We start from the raw sequence: 19,584 nt of genomic DNA on the forward strand, positions 1-19,584 counted from the left end.
ATTTGCTCTTTCTGTGCCAACACAATTTTTCTCCCATGCAAAATGTCCGTTACTTCAGAAACATTAAAAACAAAGTGTTTATGTTTGTGGTATATTCAGAAAATTTGCATTTCTAAATAATAGATCTCCCAAATCCCTATATTCCTTTGGTTTGACGTAAACACTGAACAAGTAAAAACACAACAACAGAAGCGTTGGATGAATGTATCGCGCTGATTGACTGGTCATGATTTCACTTCGTCATCCTAGTGGCAAGAAAAGGACAGACCGCAAGTGAGTCACGTGATGACAACACGTGACTGGGTTCAAAGTTGAAAGTCAAACAACACTGCGGCTCCTCAGTCTCAGCATGGCGGCTCTAGTGGGACGAAGAACCTTGATGCAAGCTCTCCGACTGCAGAGAGCGGAGCGGGATATCGCGTGCAGGCTGGCAGCGGCCTCGTCCTGCTCGAGACAACATGCTTTCTCCGTTCAGTTCTCACCCTCTTCTCGCCTGAACGGTCACGGAGGAGTGACACGACACTACAGCTCTGACTCGAAGGATGACCTGCGTGTCAGATACCTCGACGGAGAAGATTCCGGTAAGTTCTGCTCACAGGCGGAGATAATTCAAATAATTTTCAGTTTATAGAAAACAGTTTTCATTGTCAAACGGAAGTCTCGGTAGTTTGTCAATTGAAGGGAATCGACTGTAAAATACTGTAAAGACACAGCTCGAGATGAAATGCGCCTTGGCTGTAAAGTGTATACTCTAACAATCATACACAGAGGAAAGACAATCGCTGTCATTATTGATCTGTCAGATAGGATACACTGTCAGGGCTTCACATCTGAATCCTTACATCCCATTTACCATTATTATTTGTTTTGTTTAATACTTTAACAAGCTTAAGTAATTTAGTCCAATGTTATTACAGACAACAACTGTTTTGTGTGCAGTTTATGATATGAATACAGGCTATTCTCTCCAATTAAATTAGAGGATTTCTACAACTATCATTTATCTGTGTGGAATAAGTGGAACACATACAACTCTTGTCACAACAAACACGCATGAAGTTAGATGAAGTTTGGTTCAATAATGAATTTGTTATAGGGCTTCTGAAAATGTGACCATGTCTGCTGGGTAAAGAATATACATAAAGTATTTGTAATATTTGTTTAAATGTCTCTTGTCTCTCATTCAAATGAGAGACCTACCTGTCAAATACCTTGACAGGTATGATATGAAAACTACCAACTATAGCTTGCAGATCAATGTAGTGAAGTATAAGTATTAAGAAGTATTCTCTGCATCCTCCTGTGTGAAAGTTTAAGATGTGGCAAGGGGTGAAATTTCACTGTGGCTCTGATGTGCCTCTGGAGGTAGAATCAGGGGCAAAATTGTATCTGTGTGGATGGATAAGTGTGTGTGTGTGTGTGTGTGTGTGTGGGGGGGGGGGGGGGGGGGGTCGATCTGATAGTGTGAACAGTCTGATAACTAAACAGGTCCAACAAAGTAACATTACATGACCAAACAACAGTAATGTAATAACTGGTACAGGGTTTTCGCTGCCATTATACGGCTTAGGCGCGGCGCCCAAGCATTTTTGCCTCCCGCCTAAGCGGTTCTCCCCAGACGGTGGAACAGCGGCGCTAGGTCAGCGCCGCTATACTCCGCGCGTGACGGTGACGAGCGTGCGTGCGTGCGTGCATCCGTCCGTCCGTCCCCCGGTTGACGGAGTTGATGACCGTCTGTCCGTCCGTCCGTGTCCCCCCCCCCCCGGACTGACGTTGACAAGCGTTCGCACCCCCTATTTACCAAGTGTTTTTCCACTTCCACTAGGGCTGGGTGATATGGCCTAAAAATTGAATCTCCGATTTTTTCACACCAAACTCCAAAGCATTGTAAACAGTGCACCTTCAAACTAGGGATCGACTAGGGCTGGGCGATATGGCCTTTTACTAATATCCCGATATTTTTAGGCCATGTCATGATACACGATATATATCTCGATATTTTCCCTTAGCCTTGAATTAACACTTTGATTCATACAATCATGCCAGTATGATGATTCTACGTGTCTACATAAAAACATTGTTCATACTGCATTAATATATGCTGATTTCATGGATTAAAGCAAAAAAAAATCTTTTGACTGAAATGTTTTTTCGAGCTGTAGCCAAGTCATATTCCCAATTTATAATTTGTGAAACATGTTACAGGGCACTCACTACAGGGACAAATATATTTGAATTAACAACAGTAAAGGCAGGGAGAAGATCAAACGAACTATGTGCATTTTTACAAAATGAACGATGACATCCTAATCTGGAGAGAAAGTGAGAGTGAAGATCGAGACTCAGCAGCTTCAGGTTATCGCTGGTAAAGTACCAGTGGAATCTAGAAAGACTAAGAAGTCAGAGAATTAACGGATCAAAACAGAGTAAACGGCAGCTATCCGGGCTCAAATCCACAGAGCGAGAGGCCGCGGCGTCCGCTCCTGCTGCCCCCGCCAGCCCACACACACTGGCCTGCCGCCTGTGCAGCCGCTCGGGAGGGCAGAGACCCCGGCGCTGCTGCAGAGGAGCTGTGGACTGCATGAGATTTACAATATAATTTATTTCTCGCCTTTCCCCTGATGATCTGAATAAGTCCCTTCATTTTGTCGCTAGTCGCTTTTTAAAAAATAAAGTCGCTAAGAGGGTCTGAAAAGTCGCTAAATCTAGCGAGAAAGTCGCCAAGTTGGCAACCCTGTCGTGTGTGTGTGCGTCTCAGTCTCCGTCTCCCTCACTCCCGCCCTCGTATGTTTGTCATTGGTTGGCTTCAGCTGTCGATCCACAGCAAGTATGAAATAAGGTTTGTGGTTGGCTGGCCTTAGCGGTGCATTCAAGGACAATCGTAAAAATGATGTTTGTTGTGACTGCCAGGGCGGTACATGCAGGGCGAGGGAGGGGGGAATCTATATCGTTAATATCGTAGCTTTTTCGATATGAATATCTTGAATGTTCATATCTGGATATAGATACGATAACGATACAATAAAAGAACAAGATAAGAGTTACAGCTTCACCCCACACCCTGTTCTCTAATGCAGACATCACGTTTACATATTTGACCAACAGTGTTTTACAGGAGGATGATCTGAACAGCTGTTCTATTCACACTTAAAATGTGTTTTGTCTTTTCAATGTAATTTTCAATCTATGAAATCAAACTGTGCCTTTTTTTTGCCAAGCTTCTCTCAAGATTTACTCTTTCAAATAATCAACCATCTAGGGAACCTTATTAGTACACTATTTTTCTACTTCTTCTGCTCATCATCATCATCATCATCATCATCATCATCATCATCATCATCATTAAATATTATTATTATTATTATTATTATTATTGTTATTATTAATGTTTAAAGTGAACCTCTTATCGTTTAACATAAAAATACATCATACAAAAAACAACATTTGCAGCCTTGTCAGTCTGATGGCGAGTTATCACCTTTCTGTCATCACTAACATATCGAGCCCTAGGATCGATACGGACTGCCGTACTAACATACTGTTAATAATCAAAGAAGCTCTGAGGCTTTACATTTGTTCTATATGTTATAATACAAGATTTCAGCATTGAGCTACAATCAGGCTAAATTCATGATTTTGTACAGTCAAACTAACCAAAAACTTCTTACTGATTATTATAAAGTTTCAGGGCGTTCCTGTAACCACGGTAACTCTCGGTGCCAGAGGGGAGGGAGAGACGCTGAATGAAGCCGTTTACACAGATACACTGCAGACAAAGTCCAGACTATAGTTGTTATTTCACACATGTAGCACACAACAGGAGACTCTCCGTGTCAGACGAGTTCTCACGTGTTGACTAAACTCAAAAGCTAATTGGTAACATAGCAACGTGACGAGTCCTTGCTAGCTAAGCAGCTAAACGTTAGCGCTGCTCCGTGTTTAGATCCCGCCCTGTGTGAGTCACTACACTGTCATTGGTCAGGCGCGCACACGCTGTTAACGATACCATTGGCTGTAGAGTGTGACAATCTGTCAATAAAGATCAGCCAACACTTGTTCTCCTCCGATCTACTTCGATCTCATAAGTCGCCTCTGTGAAGTTTGAATGACGGAAATCCGTCATAGCGATGGAGAACTTTAATCCATGCATATTTTACGTCCTCCCTCTTGTACCTAAACCACCGCCAGACGATGGATCGTGCGTTGTTTTTCTTGGGAATTAATTCTCCTTCCATTTTTCATAGCACCTGCTGCTGCCACTACCTGAGATCTCTGCTGCTACATGCTGCCGGGCGTATGACGGGCACGCACGACAGAATGTGATGTACGTAACTAGGTGCGTTTGTTTTATCTCTCTGTGCGGAGGGAAGAGAGTGAGAAAAACCTGTAGTTCAGTGCCCGCGACTAAAAGCAACTGCGTGACAATTGAATGTATGCCCGAATATTCACGATATAGTAATTTCCTACATCCCACAGAGAACAAGCCGCGATACATCGAGTATATTCGATATATCGCCCAGCCCTAGGATCGACCAATATGGATTTTTTTTATGGCCGATGCGAAACTGATTTTTTTTTCATCAGCCTTAGCCGATGATCGATACGGACTGCCGATTTTCTTGAGCCGATATTTGAAGCCGATACTACTTTTGCTCCCTCAATTTACATCATAACAATTACACAATGATGATGATAACAAATGTTACGAGTCTCAATTTTAAAAAAAAAGGAACATTTATTGAAATTGAAAAAGGTGAGGTAGCACAAGAACAAGTAAACAATATTTAACAAATACTACAAACAGGTGAGGTAGAACAGTGCTCTGTGAAATGCTGCCACACTGGATTGGTTTCCTGCTCTGCCATTTCTTTAAAAAGAATAAACAAAAACACAGATCAGTGTCAATCTTTTGCAATCATCGTACATTCATATCACCCACATTACGTGTGCATCATATGGATGGGTGCATATGGTTAACTGTGCAAGGGTAAAAAGTTTCCACATCTACAACGCAGACTTGATGATACATTGCTTGCTGACATATTATAAGACAGATATAATCAGGTCATCACAAAATGTCTTTTGTCAACACATTTAAATAATTTAAGAAAACAATAAACAATAAATAAGTAGCCATTGAAATAAAGTGCTTGATTTGTAATTTAAGACTGCCATGGTTTCAATTTTTCCACATAAAATAAAAAAAGCATGTCTTAGGCTACTATGCCACCTAATATGCAAAGACAACACACTAGTAGGTCTAAACGAAAATGTAAAAGAAGCTGCCAGAATGGCAACCCCAGAACATAAATAAGCAGAGGAAAATAACGTGATGTCAGATGCGCATTAAGCAACAAACTGTTCAAGTTTCTGTTCTAAATTGCATCAACGTTAACAGGAATAAATATTCAACTAAGTATAAAACTGTTTCTCAAAGTTTTAAAAGTTCTCCTTCATTCAGCGCAGCACTCTCATATATCGCTGTGATGTGTGTGTCCCACTGAGTGAGACGCACACACACACACACACCCGCACGCAAACATCTGTTTGGTAGCTGACGCTGACTGAAAAGCGTAACCACCATTGAACTGGATTGCTAATGCTAACGTGTGCAAACGGCTCTAAACACTAGTAAAGCCATCAAGGTGCACTTGTCTGGTACATGATAAACGTTAACATGAATAAATATTCAACTACATATAAAACATATCTCTCATCGTTAAGGCTCTTCTTGAGGGGGGGTTGCGCTATGATATCACTGCGATGGCAAAGGAACTCCGCCCCGCTCCAAGCAGGGATAGGGAGAGAGAAACACACACACACGCGTCCAAACCTCCAGCCAGGTGGTCGCTAAATAAAACTGCTACAACACCACTGAACCACAGAACAACGTCGGCATTACTTAATCCTCTGACCAGTGTTTGTAACAGCTACCGTATGAATACATATAGCCACAATGGCAAGCAGTTTTATAGACGAGGCATTCGGCATTCCCGTTTACCATTTGGACCCACAAACTTGCTTAGCTATAGTTTCAAGCAAAACACATATAGAGCATACATTTGGCATTTGTGTTTCCACTTTCAAAGTGTATGGCAATATTTCAGCTATGTTAAACAGTTAAAAGATGCTTTGAAAGTTTAAAACTTACCGTTGTGTTGAAGAGCAGGCTTCAGGCACTCTCCTAGTGGGGGAGGGGCTATGCATGGTCTGCACGTGCACTGCAGCGTCTCCAGCAACACGGAGCTGCCTGTGGACGCCTGTCTGTAAATAATGCCGGATCGGCGAACGCAGCAGCCCGAATCGGCCGATGCCGATACATGTAAAAATCGCAAAAATCGGCAGCGGGGGCAGGCTCTCCAGGGAGCCATGGTAGCGTAAACAAATGACACTTGACTGCAGATTTTACTTTTAGGCCCAGCATAATCCCCCTTTTTATTAAATGGCTGGCATGGAAAATGGCTTTTTAAGGGCTGAATGTAAAACTAAAAAATAATAACAAAAATACAACAATAAAATAAAACAATAAATAATAATTTCTTGATGGGGCTGTAGAATCAGTGGCAAAGTGTGCACCCAGGCTCAGAACAATGAATTTTTCTGGGTTTTTTATAGAAGAGTTCTAAGGCTCTGTTGTACGGAAATTCGAGAGGTGGCCCAATGATGCTCAGCAGCATAGATGCTGCAAGGGGATCCCCCTGCAGTCTGTTTCTCAAGTCAGTCTTCACCTACAAATAGAAACAATAATGAGATTGTTTCTCTCAATGTCCTACACCCTAATCATTTTAAAACTGTTTCTAGTTTGTGTCTGATGATATATTATAAATGTCTTACCCTATTCATTGTTGAAAAATCCCTCTCACAGTTTAAATGAAAATGCAGTCAGCAGTTACATCATGGCGTGTATATATTCGCTTAATGCTATCAATAAGTTTACTCACGTTAGCGACACTGAGTTGAGTTGGCACCGGGCCCAATTAATTAAGCTACCGATATGTTACGTAACCTTAGCTGGCCATCAATATTTTGCGAATGTCTATACATTACTTATACAATCTATTATAAGTTTTCTTAAGCTAATAAGTCTACCTTTTCTCCAGTGAGTCGTTGCCCTATTTTCAAGATGACACTCCTCTGACTCTCCGACCTGGTGCCTGGGTGCTTGACGTGATGTCACTTTCAAGGCTGCGCTCTCGCGAGTAATTAACGTCGATGGCACCAGTAAGTTCTTGGGGGAGGGGGGCGAGGAGGGGGATCTACTCCAAAGAGTAGATACTGAGCAAGATAGTTATCTAGTTTACCTCAGCACTCGCGACACCCGACCCAGTGCAGGACTCTGCTGTGAAGGTGGAGATATCATGCGGCGGTGGTGTATTTGTGACAATTTAAACTCTAAATGAATGTAGAGGAAACACTGCTTTTGAAAAGAATGTATCCCTTTTTGATAAAATGCTTTTGTAAACATACATTTAACATGTACATTTTATCCCGATCCAAGTTAGCTTGGCACTAAACCGGAAGTTAGCCGGCTAAGTCTTGAGTGCGCATGCTCTCTCATGCATGCACGCCTCTTTTAGATCCGCAACGCCTGCTTGCTATATGAAATGACCAACCAGTGTGGCTTAACAACGGAGCTGCTTGGTTCTGTATGAACAAATAAAGGTGGAGAATTGGTGAACCTCCGAATTGGCGTGGAGATAATGTGTCGTCTCTGTGTGAAAAGGGCAACTCATTAGGGGTCTGGACCCCCAGTTTGGGAACCAGTGACATAAGCTGTGTCTCAGCCACATACACACTAAAACTCTGTATAAGGCTCTGAGTGCATGTGATCATGGTGTGTATGAAGTGGTATGAAATTTACAAAGGAAAATTAAAAGCTGCTCACACCTCAAGATAACCTTGTGCAGCCAAAATTGATATTATTTCTCTGGGGGAAATATTTTGCTCTCTGAATTTTAATTAGCAGTGAAGTGATTGTTCCTTTTTAATAACTGCATGTTATCTTGTTAGTATAAAACACATATTGCTTCAAGTACAATGACTGCAAAAATAGTGTTGTACTGTTGTCTGCTGTAGGTAGTATAGAATAGGGACACAGCATATCAGGTTTCATGATGTAATCTTTGTACTTAGTGCTTGTGTTTTCCCGTTGTGACATCATCTTCTGGAAGGAATGTCCTACCTTTGTGTCATTATTAACCAGCATAATATAACACTGTGTTTCAGGTATTGTCGTCATTGGGATAAATCGACCAAAGGCCAAAAATGCTATAAGCAAAAATCTGGTCAAAATGGTATGTATTGCTGTTTTCCTTGTATTGATTTTAACACAATAAACAACAATTTTATTACAAGAAAAGGCCAATTCATAGTTGCTTGTCAGCGAGGGTCCCGAGGGATTTTCTAAATGCAAGACTCAGTCAGCAAAAGTGGTGTCAGAGGTCAGTTAGCAGTTTCTAAACCAGTTATAAGGAGAGGAAACGGGGACAGATGCTTAGGGTGGGCTAAGAAATCCTGCAATTTCACATTAGGAAAAAAAGTTCTATTTACTGATTTATTTAGGTTTAGGATTCATGGCAGTAATGAATCAGTGAAATTGCAGGATTTCTTAGCCCACCCTAAGCATCTGTCCCCGTTTCCTCTCCTGATAACTGGTTTAGAGGAGCCCAACAGGAGAGAGAATGATACCACAGTGTATCAAACAGACAGTGAAACTTGGAAGTGGGAATATTCAAATCTGGGGGTGTTTTGCCTACTGTGGTGTTGGACACCTGACCAAGGAGAAGAACAACTTAATTCTCCAGAGACATGTTATACCCCCTGGTTTGAAACTTGACAAAATGTCCATCCCTGCAGGAACTGTTTACATAATGTTGTCGGACACTTAGCCTGTCAGTAGCAAATATAAGCACTTACTTTGATGGTCCACATTGCATTTAAGGATCATGTTGTTGCTGTTCCAGCTGTTTATGTAAATATATTTTCCCAGGTTTGTTTGGTTCTTTCACTCTTATAATACAGGATACAAGTTAGTCTGATTGATATTTTACAAAATGACATCTCTCTATAAAAGCAAGGAATCTGTGTGTGTGTGTGTGTGTGTGTGTGTGTGTTTGCCTCAAATATCTCTGCGGATCAGGATCAGACAGACCTGAGAGATTCCACGTGGCTGCTTGCGTGGTTCAAGGGTGTGCAACGTCGCATTTGTTTGGACTGCAATGATACCGTTAATAAATTATTTCAGAAATGCTTTACGAATTCCGCTAGCATTGGTAACCGTAGCCACCATAGTCACATGCGCACCAGAGCCAATCACTGCACACCGTAGCCACGTGCGCACCAGAGCCAATCACGGCAGAGCCCGACTCCATGACACACCTTAAGAAACAAGCGGATTTATACCTGCAGCAGCGTGAGCTGGACCGGGATTTTGCCGGCGGTTCGGTCCCGTTCTGTTCTGTTCTGTGCATCTAAACTGACTGTTGTGGATTAATGAGACTAAGAGAGTCCGGACCGAGTCTGTTCGGGTCTGAGGAGATCCGGAGACGCGCGGACAACAAAGTGGAATCGGAATCTATGGATGTTCGTGTGTAGCTAGCTGCTAGTCCACCCACACGCCCCACCGCCCAAGTCGACGGACCGGACGCACCGGCACGTCCAAAACCAGACTTTGGGTAAATAATGTCCGCCGCGCTTTTTCACGAACATTGCCGTCACGTTTGCTTTGTGTCTGGTGCAGGAAGAAACGGTAAAAACGTTACCTTTTGGCTTTTGTCACGGAAGCAGCAAGTTTGGTTGTTGAGGAACGGGTTGTGTGAGGGACGCCGGCGGTGATATACAGACAGCAACAGAGATGGCAAGTTTTGAGAGTTGAGAGATTTGTGAAATATAGCGTGTTTGGAGTGTATAGTTAGTATGTTATATAGTGTTTATTGTAGTGTGTTTAGTGTGTAGTGTAGTCGTTTTTTTGTGTTGTGAGTCAAAACAATGAGGAGACTGCTGAATGTGGAGCAGGCAGGAATGAGCTGAGGAGCCTGAGGCATTGCCTGCATTTAAATGTAAATAGTTACATATAACTTTGTAAATTTCAAAAACTTATGCAAAAATTTAGCAAACAACAATTTATATTTGCATTATAACTAATGCAAAATTGGTTCATTAAACTGTTTGTAGTTTTCACAGTAAAAAATCTAACTTTTTCCTACTCTGATTTTATGTTATTTTGTGATTTTAGGTCCATAGTGTTAATATAATATGTCAAAATGAAAAAATAACTTTACAGTCACACATGTGAGGTTGTGCTGAAAATAATGACACCAAACAAGGCAAGGTAAATAGTTTTTAAGGTGAAATATAATGGTATAATCAAAAGTAGTCAAAAACAGCCAATTATATCCCTGACGTCCCACCTTCAAATACAACCTCATTTGGCCATCCATGAAAAAGCTACTTAACCTCCCACTTTTCTATAGGAATACATGCTTCCTACGGGCAATGCACTAGTGATATGTAAATTACAGAACATACAGTGTATACAGTATTTTTATAGAAAGTATACATTAACATGTTTTATACCTTTTTAAGCAAAATGATATGCTTATTATATCACATAAAAATTTTGACATCAGAAAAACACTGTCCATCTACTCTGTCTGTGTAAGCACCAAGCATGTCATAAACAGCAATCACGCTGAAAAAAAATGCGAAAAAACAAAAAGTAACATAATTTGGAGGAGCCCACTGCATCGTCTTTATCCCAGTGTCTGATGTCTACATTTGTCTTGCATTAATTTTTATTTTGATAGGTAATATAAAGTGAGTTTTGCATTTAAGTCACAAGACAATTTCAGAAATGTTATTTAAGTGCAGTCTTTTGGAAATAACCTAAAAACATTTCTTTCAGATGTTTGAGGCTGTGGAGGATATCAAGAAAAATAACAAAGTGCGCAGTGTCATTTTATGCAGTTTGGTTCCTGGGATCTTCTGTGCAGGTACGTTGTACTGGAAAGATTTTCACTGTTGGAATCATTCTTTTGCATTTCAGCTATTTTTGTTAAATTCATACATTTTTCCAATCTAATCGTCATGTGACATTTATTTGTATTATTTATTATTGAGATCTTGATTCCGTATTGCTTAGCAGGTATGAATCTAGTGGAGAAAATTCTGTATTCAGCTTATACCTAGAAACCTTGATTATGAAGTTTTGGAGAAAACTCCAAAGCTCTGTCTAGTGGACTGCACTGTTGCATTTTCAGGAAACCACAGTCCTCTGGCTTGATGCTGATGCTTTGTCTTTCTGTGCAGGTGCAGACCTAAAGGAGAGGGCCAAGATGCACCAGAGTGAGGTGGGACCATTTGTGTCCAAAGCGAGAGTACTTATCACAGAGCTGGGTAAAGACTGTAAAGAATATTGGAATTCAGTGACTATTGATGAATTTTAGGTATGCAATATATAGATTTTTTCAGATTATTATTATTATTATTATTATTACTATTACTATTATTACAAATACTATTACTATTTTACTATTAACCAATTATTAAGAGTAATTTATGCCCTCTTTAGGTCTCAAAATAGATCCAGTCCAGTCCATTTCCAACTATTTAACCGTCACTGCCCACATACTTCCATTTGTCACTCCTGTTGGCATGGATGTTAAGCAATGCAACAGCTATAGGACACCAGGGCTAAGTCAAATTTGTCTTGCATGGACCTCCATCTTTCCTTCAACACCATCCAATTCACATTTAATCTCTGTTGAATCTCAACCCTGCTGTTCTGTCGAAACGTTTTGTTTCTCCCACGTTAAGTGATATTATACAGATGGTAAAACTTCTCACCAACTTTTAAAACTTCTTCCTTCCTTTAAAACTTCTTCCTGTTTGTCCTGTGATCATGACTCGCTTCAACTATTGGCTACACTACCCCTCACAACTTCTTGAGGTCCTACTCCATTGGTCTGTATCAGTAAACTTTCAGAAAATGTGCAGAAATACTGATTGAATGAAAGCAGAGAATGGACAAAAGGATACCAAAAAGATTTTTGGAAAAGCAGCTCAGCTGCAGGTCAAGTGCGGCTGCAGTAGCGCTTAATCTGGAGATTTGAGTCTCACCAATTTCTGTGACATGCATATGGTACTCCCTTTTTTCCTCTGCACTATCTTTTTCTTTCACTCCCTCCCTCTATCTCATTCTCCCTCACGCTTTCTCGCTTTTTCATATTGGGGTAAATGAAAATCACCATCCACATTTTTATTGATAATTATCGAAGGCAAACTCCTTGAAGCTCTGTCAGAAGTGAAAGAAATACATTTTCCAAAAATGTTGTATTGGCATTAGTAGTTTGTCAGTACTTGCAGTTGTCTCATGTAGTTGGTTTAGTTTGTACATAATGAGGACATTTTCTTGTTGTTTGTCGGACTTCTTTTCTTTTAAAGGTAACCTACCGACACCAACGATTGCTGCAATTGATGGAGCTGCTTTAGGAGGAGGCTTGGAAATGGCTCTTGCTTGTGACATCCGAATTGCCTGTAAGACTCAGTGGGCTATATTTTGAGTTTACAGATACAGTCATGTTCAAACGGTTATGTACATTTGCAAGGGTCATGTACAGGTGCATCTCAAAAGATTTTAATATCATGGAAAAGTTAATGTTTTATTTGATATTATATGTTATTTGATTCAGAAAGTGAAAAAAAAATCCAGTATCTCAAAATATTAGAATATTACACAAGACCAATCAAAAAAGGATTTATGATGCAGAAATTATATTTATGCACATAATACTTGGTCGGTGCTCCTTTTGAATGAATTACCGCAGCAATTGTTGTGTGGCATGGAGGCGATTAGCCTGTAGCATGACTTGGGTGTTATGGAAGCCCAGGTTGCTATAATGGTTGGCTGGCCAGTCAAGCACAGTATTGCCATGGAGAGCAAATCAGTTAATAGTTCTGCTTGAGAAAGGAAATCAGCACCTCCATATTGTGGAGCTGATGTGCCAAAACTTCTAGTATCTGGTGTTAAATGCTCCCCCCTTTCTAATCCTGTGATGCCCTGATGTCACTAGGCCTTTTCACACAGAGAAGCTGCATTATTGCTGCAGCGGCGGTTTGCCGATTCTCCGCCATTGGTGGTTCACAGAGCCAAGGAGCACCGGCATAAAGATGAACCACTGTGCATTCACACGGAAAGCTCTCTCACTCACGGGGAGAGAGGCTGTTTTCTGGGGGAAAGTTCACTGAAGTTCTTGGTTTGGAGGGCTGACCGGCATGGTGATTTTTTTTCCAACACAAACACTTGGTGTGTTAAAGGTTTTTTAGCGGTGACAGACGCTGTTTTTCCGTCAGAAATGTGATGAAGAGCCAGTAGGACAGGCGAGAGGACAGAAACTTCTCCACACACAGCTGCTGTATTTTTTTCTTCATATAAGTTGCCAAAGATCGTTACAGTTACTTCGTTACTTTTGTTTGGTCATGTCACGTAATGCTCTTTACTTTGTTGAGTGAGGGACCTGTGTAGTTATCAGACTGTAAGACTGACACGCCCTTGATATGCGCAGCCGGCTTATCCATTCACACTGGTTCGGTTCGCCAATGCTGCGCCTCTGACACTACCTCCAGAGGTGGATCAGCGCCGGAGCAAAATTTCCACCTCGCAGCCTCTGAGACTTTCACACAGAGGAGGATGCAAAGAATTGGGGCAGGATAACCGCATCCAAATGGCAGTGTGACTGGGGCTACTGACTCATGGCCTGTTGTTTTCTTCCTCTCCAGGTGAGCCTGCTCGGGCTGATTGAGGAGTCAATAAAAAGGGGGAGGGGCCTCAAGTCTCTTCTTTCCATACCTGGCCTGACAGAAACAACAATTCAGACTGGCCACGTGTAGCTTTGATTGTTCATTCCTTTGCCTTTTGTGGTGCTATTTCTGTTGTGGGGTTTGGTTTGGGGAATGTTTGAGTGGGGTAGAGGGAAGAGCCTCTTGACTCGTGTGTGTATATATCACAACACTGGCAACATACTTTTCAGAATGTCCACATTTCTGTATTAACAATCCTTTTTTTGATTGGTCTTAATATTCTATTTTTTTTTTTCTACCTAAATGTACTTCTCCATGATATTCTAATTTGGCAGTCTTGACTTCCAGTGATTGCTACAGCTCTAATTTCTCTGTGATGGCATGAGTGCATCACATTCGACTTTTTAAAAAAAAACATTCATGAAGTTTTGCTCTGTAATTAATTTACTAAGGGTCTTTGAAAGTGTGCTAAATCTGCTGGTTCAAAAATATGTAGTTGTTTATATGTCACTTGGCCGTTTTCACCTCAATAAGCTGCTTTAATAGCCATCCACACGCTTCTGGTAGTCGTCTGGCTGAATTTTTAACCACTCCTCCTGACAGAATTGGTGAAGTTCAGCTAGCTTTCTTAGCTTCCTGAAACAAACTTGTTTCTTCAGCAGGTCATGTTCATAATAGGGTTCAAGTGAGGACTTTGGCAGGGCCAATCCAAAATTCTAGCCCAATTTAGCCATTCACTTTTGATATGTGTTTGGGATCATTGTTCTGTTGGAACATCCAGTGTTACCCAAAGACCCAGTGCTGATGATTTCAAGTTTTCCTGAAGAATTGTGAGACAATAATCCTTAATCTCTGAATCATTCGGGCTTACAATTCAGTTGGAAATCCAAAATCGGAAAATGAAAAAAGGATCCATTTAATTTGATAACAACAAACATAACCGTTTGTTTTTTCATAACTTGATTTTATGCTCAGATCTAGAATAGGGAAATGAAAAAATGTGCCATGGGCAGAAATATATTTAGTTTGTCCAATTTGTGTGACCCAGATGTTATAAGGGTCCCAAACTGTTATTTGTTTTTTGTATCAGGTTCATAGATATATATTAAAATCACTAATTGTTTTTTTCATCATCCGATCTTGGATTCCCACTTGAATAGTAAAAGAACGAATGATCCAAGGATTCTCCTTGTTCATTATTCCAATAACTTTTGTTAGAGCTGTTATTTGTCATGATGGAAGAAGTCGACTTTCTATAATTACCAAAATTAATTGCTGAAGTTGCTGTATGTACATTTTTGACCCTGATTTGGTCACATTTTCCGAAGACCACTAATACATTTCTTATTTATTCAAACTTCATGAATGTTTTTTAGTTACAAAGTAGTGTGTTCCACTCATTCCATCACAGATCGTTGTAACTTAAATGACTGACCATACGTTTTAACTAGGGCTGTCAAAGTTAACGCGTTAATAACGCGTTAATAACGCGTTAACGCAACATCCTCTTAAGGCCGTTAATTTTTTTAACGCGCGATTAACTCTTGATATTTTAAAAAAAAAGAAATGGGCATTGTTTGATTTACGGCCGTCGGTGGCACCTGGAGTTTTGATCCAGAGGGTGGCAGAAGAATAAGAAGGGGAATCAGAAGAAGAAGCAGGGTTGGCGTTCGGGAAAAACACGGTGGACTGAAAAGCGAAAGTGAAAGTAAATGGAGAAAGGACTTATGAACGGCAAATTCACTTTCAAAACACTGCCAGATGGTTCGGTCCATAGGACAAAAGTTATCTGCACCTACTGTCGACATGAAATGAGTTACCACTGAAGAATGTCGAGTCTCAAATATCATTTGCAAGCCAAACACATGGCAGATGCAGAGAGCCCACCGCCCCTCCCCCTCGCCAAAAGCAGACATCACCATGTTTTGATCCCATTTAGGGTGAGGGGATATTTTTTGAGCCTTTTATTTGAAGTGCATGATTTTAAGTGTTGAATAAACATTTTCATAAAGCAAGCATATTTGCCCTTTCTTATGTTGTTAAAAGTATTAAGAACATGAAAAAAATACATTTAGAGGTACATTTAGAACAGAAAGAAATGTGCCAAAAAAAATTGCGATTAATTTGCGATCAATCGCGAGTTAACTATGGACAAAATGCGATTAATCGCGATTAAAAAAACTAATCGTTTGACAGCCCAAGTTTTAACTAATTATACAGTTATGTAGCGGCAATTGTCATTTTATGTATAAGAAAAAATACAGGCCTATGTTCTAGGAAATAATTACAGAGGTCTGGACCTCAGTGACCACATAGCAGACTACAACCATGATTGAATCTTAATACATCTGTACTAGTAGTAGTGGTGAAGTAGGGTTAGGGTTAGGGTATGGTATGGTAATAAATGGTAATACTGCTCTTTGATCTTTCTAGCCAATACTGCAAAAATGGGACTAGTTGAGACCAAACTTGCGATAATTCCTGGGGCAGGTAAGGCTGGATTTTATTTTATTTTCATGTTCCATTTCATATTCCAAGTGCTGTATCGCTGTAACTGGATGTGTTTCAGTTTCTTGAAGAAGTTTCACCTCTCATCCAAGAGGCTTCTTCGGTTCTAAATAACTTGAGGGAAGTTGCAGGCTTTTACATTTAAAAATGCATGGTACATTAACCACATACATAAGATTCACATCGCTTACACTATCACCATAAATCATGGAGGTTATAGTTTTTTTTTAAAAAGCCAAAAGCTGGACACCAAGTCGAGCGCCTATGATGTTAAGCAGCTTAACTTCGGAGCTCCCTGATAGTGGCTGTTAAACAACATCTTTCAGGGATTTAAACTGACTTAGTGTTATGTGATTTCTGTAAGGCATTGATGATATGAGAAAAGGAAAATGGAAAACTGCCATGCATGTGATAAAACAGACTTCTATTGTCTTCATACTCCAGGAATTGGAGCGATAATTTGAAGATCTATAGTGGTCAAATTCACAAGTTTCAAAACTAATCGGAACATTTTAAAGTGGCCTGGCAGTAAAAATGGTTTGTACACCAGGAAAGAATGGTGATATTAGACCATAACTACATCCTGGAGGTCCTCAGGAAACGTCAGGAACATACAGGAGAAAAGGGTGTTCTGAGGGACACTAATTAACATTTTCTTACTCCATTCCCGACCAGGGAACACCATTCAAACATAAAGCCACATTAGTTAATAAGGAGGGTGGGTACATAACAGTGATGGGAGAATTACACTCAACCTCACTGACTTGGTGAATTTATATAAGCCAAATCATGATAGATAATAATAAATTTGGGCGTGGCTATGGCTCAGGGGTAGAGCCAGCGTCTTGTTATCAGAAGGTTGCTGGTTCGATTCCCCTGGTCTGCATGTTGAAGTGTCCTTGGGCAAGGTACTGAACCCTAAACTGCCCCTGATGTGCTGGTCTGCACCTTGCATTGCAGCCGCTGTTATCACTGTATGAAATACTGTAAGTTGCTTTGGACAAAAGCATCTGCTAAGTGTAAATAATTAATAATAAACAATAGAATCTTAATAATTTGATAATTCAATTGTGTATTAGACCAATACTTAGACAGGTCTTCATCTAGGAGAGTAAACTCTTCCATGTCTAGTTTAATTCCAAATACTTGATAAAGACACTTTTTTTTTTAATACAAATTTTCAAGATGTGTGGAGGATTAGTAATCCAACACGAAGAGCATATTCTTTCTACTCAAGTGTCCAAAGGCGTACACAAGGGTAGATTACTTCATGGTGGACTTCAAACTCATGCCATATACCCAAACTCAAAATATCACAATAAAATTATTTCAGACCATTGTCTTCTGACATTTTCTGTAACACTGGGGGGAATAGGCAAAACCCAGTCAAGCTGGAGATCCTGCTGAATCCTCAAATGCTCACTGTAACCAAATTCTGTGAATACTTTAAGTCTCAGACAGAACTCTTCTTTTAAATGAATGACACATCTGGGGTCTCTACTACACTGCTGTGGGAAACCTTTAAAGCCTTCCTCAGAGGCTGCATCGTTTTATTTCAAGCATCTCAGAATGAAAGAAGGAAGGCGGAGCAAGTCGAGCTAGAAAGAGCAATAGAACAACTAGGCTCAGAAAACACAGCCAACCCTTCTATAGAAAAACATAGTAAAATTTCTGCACTCAAATATAAACTAAACCAATCCAACAGAAACAATTTGAATTTGGTGATAAACCACACAAACATCTAGCAAGACAACTCTGTAAATCGTACAAGTCATAACATTAGATCAGAAAACGGAGAATAACTCTCACTGCCTAAAGACTATTCCATTCAAAGATTCCTACGTCTCATCTCAGTCAACAGCAGACTCAGTTACAATGTGGTCCTTCTTGGAAGTGGGCTCTTCCAACTTTTTAGATGGATGCAATGAAAAGAATTGGGTTCACAGATCACAATGAAGGATATTTCAGAAGCCATTAAATTGCTTAAAAATGGTAAAATGCCAGGACCTGATGGGGTCTTCAATGAATTCTCTGAAAACACAGTAGTTTCCCCGCGACTTTGCTACATGTATACACAGGCATACAAACAGCAGAACTTACCTCCAACACTTGAAAACTTAACTGTCACGTTAAAGCAACACAAAGATAAGAATCCGGAGGAGACGGGTTCCTATAAATTGCACCCCTAAATATGGCTTCGAAAAATCCTAGCCAAGATTCTAGCGCTAGACTCAGTCTAGTTGTCGGCTAACTTGTACACTCAGATCAAACTGCAGGGTTCTCCCCAGAAATTCTTAGTATAGCACTGCACCGTCTGTCCGTGGGGGGGGGGAGGTGCGCGACCGCTCGTCAATGTCAGTCCGGGTGGGGGAGACACGGACGTACGGACAGCCGGTCATCAACTCCGTCAGCCGGGGGACGGACGGACGCTCATCGCCGTCAGCCGGGAGCTCCTAGCCGTCAACCGGGGGACGGCGGCGCTGACCTAGCGGTATAGCGGCGCAGCGCCGCTGTTCCACCGTGGGGTGAACCCTGAACTGGGTTTATGCCCAAGCAGCGCTCATTCTTTAATCTGAGGCGCCTCTTTAACATAATTGATTCCCACAGAATACCAGAAGATCATCCAACAATTATTGCTCTGGATGCAGAAAAAGCATTCGATCATGTTGAATGGGCTTATTTTGCAGTGCCTGTGAAATTCCATCAAGGTGATGATGTTTTAAAAAATGTTTAAACTCAACTCAACTGTCACCAACTTCATTTGGGATTATAAAATCAATGGAATGTATAAACAACATTTGTGCAAACCCGGGGCCTGACGGATTACAGAGCCAACTGAAACACTCCACCTGAATAAGGTTTGTCTTAAATGACAAACTGAAACAATTCTTGAAGATTTGGTCACTATTTATCTCCTTTTCCTGAACAACATGAATGATGACGAATACAAACTCAAATATTCCAAGCAGTACTGGGCAAGTACCAGGCAGCTCAAAGGGTAATTTACTTTTTTATTTCTTCCTTTTTTTAAAATGTTCCTCTGCTCTACTTTATTTATCTTTGTCTCTTCCTTCTACTGCCATTTTGTCCTTATCTCTTTGTTGTAATATGTCGACAAATCTTTGTTAAACTTGAAGCAGTTTCTTATTCTGTATAAATGCGGAGACCTTTACTTTGATGATTCAAATGAAAGTATTTGAAATAGAAATCAGTGATGTGCTAATAGCTATCAAGGATATTTAGGCTAACATAAGTGAATGCAGAGGTTGCATCACACAG

General features: G+C 40.6%; 1 protein-coding gene across 3 annotated transcripts in view; it reads left to right on the forward strand.

Moving 5' to 3' along the window:
• Nucleotides 1-263: 263 nt before the first annotated feature.
• auh (AU RNA binding protein/enoyl-CoA hydratase) overlaps nt 264-19,584 on the forward strand; it is a 38,443-nt gene continuing 19,122 nt past the window's right edge. The window contains exons 1-6 of one of the 3 annotated variants that reach the window (XM_030435480.1): nt 264-581; nt 8,227-8,294; nt 10,904-10,991; nt 11,308-11,394; nt 12,442-12,534; nt 16,231-16,287. In XM_030435480.1, coding sequence (XP_030291340.1) covers nt 350-581; nt 8,227-8,294; nt 10,904-10,991; nt 11,308-11,394; nt 12,442-12,534; nt 16,231-16,287 — 625 coding nt within the window. In that variant the 5' untranslated portion in view covers nt 264-349. The remainder of the gene's footprint in view (nt 582-8,226; nt 8,295-10,903; nt 10,992-11,307; nt 11,395-12,441; nt 12,535-16,230; nt 16,288-19,584) is intronic. The other 2 variants (XM_030435482.1, XM_030435481.1) reach the window with 2 other exon arrangements.

This window comes from Sparus aurata, chromosome 12 (assembly GCF_900880675.1).
Source record: "Sparus aurata chromosome 12, fSpaAur1.1, whole genome shotgun sequence".
In the NCBI taxonomy this organism is placed as follows: Eukaryota; Metazoa; Chordata; class Actinopteri; order Spariformes; family Sparidae; genus Sparus; species Sparus aurata.